This window comes from Crocuta crocuta, unplaced genomic scaffold (genome assembly GCF_008692635.1).
Source record: "Crocuta crocuta isolate KB4526 unplaced genomic scaffold, BGI_CrCroc_1.0 scaffold698, whole genome shotgun sequence".
In the NCBI taxonomy this organism is placed as follows: domain Eukaryota; kingdom Metazoa; phylum Chordata; class Mammalia; order Carnivora; family Hyaenidae; genus Crocuta; species Crocuta crocuta.
In genome coordinates this window covers 301337-309587 of record NW_027530855.1, presented here as the reverse complement: position 1 = coordinate 309587, position 8251 = coordinate 301337, and the positions used below count along the sequence as shown (strand labels likewise).

General features: G+C 39.0%; 1 protein-coding gene across 1 annotated transcript in view; it reads left to right on the top strand.

Annotated features, from left to right (window-relative positions):
* LOC144235935 (disintegrin and metalloproteinase domain-containing protein 32-like) overlaps positions 1-8251 on the top strand; it is a 149509-nt gene continuing 141258 nt past the window's right edge. Inside the window, exon 1 of the mRNA XM_077769550.1 lies at positions 1-112. Coding sequence (XP_077625676.1) covers positions 55-112 — 58 coding nt within the window. The 5' untranslated portion in view covers positions 1-54. The remainder of the gene's footprint in view (positions 113-8251) is intronic.

Sequence of the window (8251 nt, the reverse complement as noted above, 5' to 3'; positions counted from 1 at the left end):
AGCGCGCCCAACGGCCGCCGGCCCAGTCCACCCTCGGAGCCCAGAAGCCACACTATGTTCCTCCTAATGCTGCTGCTTGCTGGGCTCCGTGGCTTGCTGGCATCAGGACCTGGTAAGGCAGCGGAGACCCTGGCACACTGGGTCTGGGCAGAGGAAGGTTTTTCTTTTCCTTCTTTCAACGAGTTCCAGGCCCAACTCGATTCAGATCTGCTTTCTGGTTTCTTTTGGCCTGTCAGCCTGAAACTCGGCCGTTAGGGGGCGGTGTGTTGGGCTACACAAGTGACTTGCGAGAGGGGAAGACCATTTCAGTGAGCTCAAGGACAAATCTCTTCCTCTCCGAACCTCGGTTGGGGGCAGCCTTTCCTTGTAGGTGTGCCATGCATTTCACAAAACTCCAATATTCCATGCACTCAGAAGCACCCTAGAATCTTCTTGAATTCCACTCAAAATCCAAACAAGCCTAAACAAAAACCCGATTCTCCTCACATACCATTTGTTCCGACATAGCTAATCTGGGATACCTATGACAGTAATTTGTCCTGCAGTCCCCCCCCCACCAGATGTTTTTTTCAGTGTCTGCTATGCTGACAGTGATAGAGGTCCATTATGGTAGGATACAAAGAGTGGTATAAAGAAGCCACAAAAGTTTAACATGTATTACTAGTGGTTTAGATGCAAGCAAACATTTTAGATATATTCTTATTTTCCTTCCCTTTTTATACACTGTTCTGAATCTTGTCATCCTGCGTCAGTACATGGAATGCCTTTTCCCCCATCTGCATAGTGTTCCATTGTTTGGAGGTACCAAAATTTATTTAGCCAGTTCTTTTATTAATGGACTTTTGGATTATTACCAGTCGTTTCGCTATTAGATGCCGTGTTAGTGACGTTGAGCTGCCATAACAAAATACCCTAGACTGGATGGTTTAAACAACAGAAATTTATTTTCTCACAGTTCTGGAGACAGGAAGTCTGAGAGCCCAGGATCCCATCATGGTGAGCGTCTGGTGAGGTCTTTTATCCTGGCGAGTAGACCATGGCTTTCTTGCTGTGTACTCAGATGGCTTCTTTGTGTGGACAGAGAAGGCAAACTCTGGTGGTGGTTCTTATAAGCACACTGATCCCATTATGAGAGATCCACCTTCATGGCCACCCCTAACGCTAATTACCTCCCAACGGTCCCATTTCTAAATACTATCACATTGGGGTTAGGACTTTAGCTTGAAATTTTGGGGGAGACAAACCTTCACCATAACGCATGATATTTTAATGCAGTGGTTTGCAAACCTTCTGGAATTTTTCTTTTCACACTAACAATTACAGAAATTCTCAAAGAGCTTTTGCTTTTTTTTGCTTATATCTATTTGTGATATTGGAACTTAATATAGAAATTTAAGAATTTTTATTCATTTTAAAATAACGGTGGTATATCTATTATATGTTAATACAAGTAACACATTTAAAAAATAAAAACTACTTTTTGAAACAAAACAGTGGTATGATTTTACATTTTTTCCCCTTTTTTGTTTCTTTAGAGAGAGAGGGTGTCAGCAGGGCAGAGGGGCAGTGGTAGAGAGAGAGAATCTTAAGCAGGCTCCACGCTTGTTATGAGGCAGGGCTTGATCCCAGGACCCTGGGATCATGACCTGAGTCAAAATCGAGTCAGATGCTTAACCAGCTGAGCTACCCAGGCACCCCATGATTTTACATTTTTGTTAATCTCTTTAATGTCTGGCTTAATAGATGACAGATTCTTATATCTTATTTATGCATTGAGTCTGTTGCTATATTTTATTTGAAATAGTATATGAAGAAAATCCAGCTTATGTAGTTGGAAAAGGGAGGAGTATTTTAATAGTGTTTTCAGATATTTATCAGCATTCTTTGTATACTACATTAATACCTGATAAGTGGTTAAAGTTAGTTGCAATATGGAGTCTAAAGCATCAATGAACCATTTCAAAATATGCTATATTAAGAATTCATGAGATCTTGAACTTTAAATGGATCTTTTGCTCATGAGGTTTTTTTTAATGCAGTACCTTTGTTTTTTAATTTTTAATTTTAAATTGTAAAATACACATAGAATTTACTATCCTAACAATTTTTTTAAAAAAATGAATAAACTTTATTTTTTTTTATATAGTGCTTTAGGTTCACAGCAAAATTAAGAGGAAGATACAGAAATTTCCCATACACTCTTGTCTTCACACATGCACTGCCTCTGCTACTGACATCATGTACATTTGTTAAAATTGATAATTACAACATGACACTTTATTATCACCCAGAGTCCATAGTTTACCTTAGGATTTACTCTGCCTGTGTGTATTCTTTGGATTTGACAAATGTATCATGACATGTATCCACATGTATCCAGTGATTTCAGTGTCCTAAAAATCCCCTGTGCTCACCTTATTCATCCCTCCCTCTCCCTTAACTCCTTACAACAGACTTTTTTCTGTGTCTATAGTTTTGCCTTTTCCAGTGTCATATACTTGGAATCATTAAGTATGTAGCCTATGCAGGTTGGCTTCTTTCACTCAGATATATACATTTAAGGTTCCTCCATGTCTTTTCATGTCTTATTTATTTTTAGTACTGAATAGTATTTCATTGTCTAGATGTACTAGTTTATCCATTCACCTATTGAAGGAGATCTTGGTTGCTTGCAAGTTTTGGCAATTATGGATAAAACTGTTATAAACATCTGTGTAGGGTTTTATTGGGACAAAAGTTTTCAGTCCCTTTGTGTAAATACCAAAGAGTGGGTTGCTGGATTGTATGGTAAGAGTATGTTTAGTTTTGTAAGAAACTGCCAAACTATCTTCTGAAGTGATTATACCCTTTTGCATTGACACCATCAATAAGAGAGTTCCTGTTGCTTCCCATCCTTGTCAGCATTAGATGTAGTCAGTGTTCTGGATTTTGGCTATTTAAATGGGTGTGTAATGGTATCTCATTTTAATTTTCAGTTATCTAGTGACATGTGATATAGAGCATCTTTTCATCATCTTATATGCCACCTGTATATATTTTTTTCATGAGGTGTCTGTTTAGGTGTTTTGCCCCCCCCTTTTTTTTTTTAATTTTAGAGTGAGAGAGAGAGTGTGAGTGAGGGAGAGGGGCAGAGGGAGGGAGAGAAAAAGAGAGAATCTTTTTTTAAAAAAAATAGTTTATTGTTAACTTGGTTTCCATATAACACCCAGTGCTCATCCCAACAGGTGCCCTCCTCCATGCCCATCACCCCCCTTCTCCTCTTCCCCACCCCATCAGCCCTCAGTTTGTTCTCAACTTCAAGAGTCTCTCATGGTTTGTCTCCCTCCCTCTCCCCAACTATTTTTCCCCTTCTTTTCCCACATGGTTCTCCATTAAATTCTTCCTAATCCACCTAATCATATGGTATCTGTCCATCTCTGCCTGACTTATTTCACTCAGCATAACACCCTCAAGTTCCATCCATGTTGCTACACATGGCCAGATTTCATTCTTTCTCATTGCCATGTACTATTCAATTGTATAGGTAAACCACATCTTCTTGATCCATTCGTCCATTGAAGGACACTTAGGCTCTTTCCATGTTTTGGCTATTGTTGAGAGTGCTGCTATGAACACTGGGGTACATGTGCTCCTATGCATCAGCACTCCTGTATCCCTTGGGTAAATTCCTAGCAGTGCTACTGCTGGGTCACAGGGGAGTTCTATTGTTAATTTTTTGAGGAACCTCCACACTGTTTTCCAGAGGGGCTGCACCAGTTTACATTCCCACCAACAGTGTGGGAGGGTGCCCGTTTCTCCTCATCCTCGCCAGCATCTAGAGTCTCCTGATTTGCTCATTTTCACCACTCTGACCGGCGTGAGGTGGTATCTCAGTGTGGTTTTGATTTGTATTTCCCTGATGAGGAGGGATGCTGACCATCTTTCATGTGTCTGTTGGCCATCTGGATGTCCTCTTTAGAGAAGTATCTGTTCATGTCTTCTGCCCATTTTTTGACCTATATATTAAATATGTTTCCTGCAAACTTTCTTTCTTAACCATTTTAAGTGTACAGGTCAGTAGTGTTAAGTACATACACATTGTTGTGTAATCTATTGCCTTTTTTTCTTGCAAAATGGAAGCACTATACCCATTATAAAACAAATTACAGCGGCGCCTGAGTGGCTCAGTCAGTGAAGTGTCTGACTTCAGCTCAGGTCATGATCTCACAGTTCGTGGGTTCGGGCCCCGCATCGGGCTCTGTGCTGACAGCCAGCTCAGAGCCTGGATCCTGTTTCAGATTCTGTGTTTCCCTCTCTCTCTGACCCTCCCCTGCTCACGCTGTCTCTATCTTTCTGTCTGTCTCAGAAATAAATAAAACACTAAAAAAATAAAAAACCAAAACATTACAAATTGTGATGAAATATACATAACATAAAATTTACAATTTTAACTTTTTTTCACTGATTTTTAGTTTATTGCTTTTTAAGTAGAACCTAACTGAAGAAAATATATTAAGTTTCCCCTTTATTTTTGTAGATGTTTTCTAGCCTTACCAGTGAATTTTATAATTTCATATGTTTTCCTGTTATTTAGTGTCATTTTATTTCAGTATGAAGAACTCTAACATGTCTTGTAAGGCTGATCTCGTGGTGATGAACTCCATTAGCATTTGTTTGTCTAGTCTGCTGTTAAACCCCTCTACTGAAATTTTCAGTTAACGCATTGTACTTTTCAGGTCTGTGATTTCTGTTTGGTACTCATGTTAACCAGGTTTATGTGTACAATTTAATGACATAAAGTACATCACGTGTGCAACCGTCACTACTGTTCATCTCCAGAACTGGTTTTCACCTTCCCAAGCTGAAACCCACTCTCCGTTAAATACTGATCTGCTCATTCTCCTCTTCCTGCCTGCAGTTCTTGGCAACTACCATTCTTCTCTATGTCTCTATGGATTTGACTATTCCAGGTACCTCCTATAACTGGAATTATGGAGTATTTTTCTTGTGACTGGTTTATTTCACATTTATTTCACATAACTCCCTCAGTGTTCATCTTTGTTTCGGCATCTGTCAGAATTTTCTCCTTTTTAAGGCTGAGCAATGTTTTTTTTTTTTTAATGTTCTTTTTTATTTATTTCTAGGGGAGAGAGAGAGAGAGAGACAGCGTGAGCAGGGGAGGGTCAGAGAGAGAGGGAGTCACAGACTGAAACAGGCTCCAGGCTCTGAGCTGACAGTCAGCACAGAGCCCAACGCGGGGCTCGAACCCACGAACCGCCAAATCATGACCTAAGCGAAAGTTGGACGCTTAACCGACTAAGCCACCCAGGCGCCCCAAGGCTGAGCAATGTTCTATTATGTGGAATATAAGTGGATAAATACATATTTCATTTTATATGTTTATCTGTAAATAGATATTTGGGTTGCAGCTCCTTTTGGGCTCTTATGAATAATGCTGCCATGAACATATGTGTTGTACTTGTTTGAGTCCCTGTTTTAAATTCTTTTGCATATATATTTCTAGAATAGGAGTTGCTACATCATATGGTAATTCTGTTTTTAATTTTTGGAGGAACTGTCACATTGTTTTTCATAGTGGCTGCAAAATTTTACATTCCTGCTAGAGTATGAGGGTTCCAAATGTCCACATTCTTGTCAACATTTTACTTTTACTTTTTTTATGATTCTAGTCTTCCTAGAGGATATGTCTTAGTATCTCCTTTTGGCTATGATATGAATTCCCACAGTGATTAGTCATGTTGAGCATCTTTTCATGTGCTTGTCGACCATTTGTGGTCATATCTTTGACCATTGTGACTCATACCTTTGAAGAAATGAGTGTTCAAGTCCTTTGCCTGTTTTTAAAATTGGGTTGGTTTTACGAAGAACAAACAACCCAGTGAAGATATGGGCAGAAGATATGAACAGACACTTCTCCAAAGAGGACATCCAGATGGCCAACAGACACATGAAAGATGGTCAGCATCCCTCTTCATCAGGGAAATACAAATCAAAACCACACTGAGATACCACCTCATGCCAGTCAGAGTGGCTAAAATGAGCAAATCAGAGGTCTCTAGATGCTGGCAAGGATGTGGAGACATGGGCACCCTCCCACACTGTTGGTGGGAATGTAAACTGGTGCAGCCCCTCTGGAAAACAGTGTGGAGGTTCCTCAAAAAATTAACAATAGAACTCCCCTGTGACCCAGCAGTAGCACTGCTAGGAATTTACCCAAGGGATACAGGAGTGCTGATGCATAGGGGCACATGTACCCCAGTGTTCATAGCAGCACTCTCAACAATAGCCAAAACATGGAAAGAGCCTAAGTGTCCTTCAATGGACGAATGGATCAAGAAGATGTGGTTTATCTATGCGATGGAATACTACATGACAATGAGAAAGAATGAAATCTGGCCATGTGTAGCAACATGGATGGAACTTGAGGGTGTCATGCTGAGCGAAGTAAGTCAGGCAGAGAAGGACAGATACCATATGTTTGCACCTATAGGAGGATTAGGAGGAACTTAACAGAGGACCATGGCGGAGAAGAAGGGGGGAAATTAGTGGGGGAGAGGGAGAGAGGCAAACCATGAGAGACTCTTGAATGCTGAGAACAAACTGAGGACTGATGGGTGTGTGGAGGGGAGGGGAAAGATGGGCATGGAGGAGGGCACTTGTGGGGATGAGCACTGGGTGTTATGTGGAAACCAACTTGACAATAAACTATTTGTAAAAAAAATAAATAAATAAAAGTGGGTTGGTTTTGTTGTCAAGCTGTAAGAGTTCTTATATTCTGGATGCTAGACCTTTTTCAGACAAATGATTTACAAATGTCTTCTCTCATTCAGTTGACTATCTTTACTTTCTTCTGAGTATCCTTTGATTTACAAAAGTTTTTTTATCTTGGTGAAATATATTTTTTCTTTTGTTGCTCATGTTTATGGTGTCATATCTAAGAATCCATTGTCAAATCTAAAGTCATGAAGATTCTTGTTTTTTCTTCTAAGAATCTACTGTTCTATCTCTTAAATTTGGTTGTTGATCCATTTTAAGTTATTTTTTATATATGCTGCGAGGTAGAGTTCCAGCTTCATTCTTTTGCATTCATTCTGGTTTCTTTTTATTAATTATATCCTGCCTTTATTTATTCCTAATAATGCATTTTGCCCCATTATGCTGATGTTAACATAGCTACGTCAACTTTCCTTTGGCTAGTATTTGCTGTAAATATATATTTTCCATCCTTTTATGTGGTAGTTCCTTAGTGCTCCCTGAGTATCTATCTTTTGCCCACATTTCTTGGCCTTTACATTCAGAATGGGTCATTTTATCTTGTGCTCATGAGGTTGAGAAGCAATGAGGTGTGTAATTTCTTTTGGATCAACTCAATTAAGGGTTGGTATCCTTCTTCTATCTCTTTTATCTGATGCAACAGTAACCTTAGAAGCTATGAGCTGAGTTTATGGTGTCACCAGTTGGAGAGAGCCTGGATCTCTGACTTACTACTTTAATAAGAGCTTCTGGTGACCTTTACCAAACTTAACATGAAAAACAAATAAGCTTTTATTATGTTAAGATTTTAATATTTTATTTATTACCATTTAATAGTGTGGTCAGCCTAAGTTGGCCAATATAAAAATTGGAGCTTTGCAGTGGTGTGCTGCCATAATAAACTTAAAATAGATGTCTTTGAGCTTCTGGGCAATGAATGATGGGTAATGGATAGTAGATGACAAAAAATTGAAACTGGAAAAATGGAGATCTATGTTAGGAAGTTACAAAATGTTTCATAGTATATTTCATAAAATTATAATAAACCATATGACTGACTGAATTCTACCAAAGTCAGATAACAGTATGTTATCCTTTTGCAGTTGGAGGTCAGTTTCATTATCCAAGTTTGGCAAAGTGTAAGAGAAGGATGTAGTCTCCGGAAGCAATTGTCCAGTTTATTAAAAAAAAAAAATGGGGAATAAATCCAGAAATTCAAGGCCTTTCAGGATTTTAAAAAGTGACTGATTTCAGATTCCAAATAATAAGAAATGGAATTTGGAAAGGTTTGAGCACCAAAGTGTCAGTTAAACCTCTCAATTAGAAAAAATTACTCAAGGCAGAGCTTTAATTAAGGGTATGGACATATGTTTTACTAGATAGACTCAAGTTGAAAGAGAGAGAGATGGGGGGTGGGGTGGGGAGGGAGAAATAGGAGTTAGGCAAAGAGATTATAGAATCAGGGAAAGTATTTGCAAATCATTTGTCTGAAAGAGAA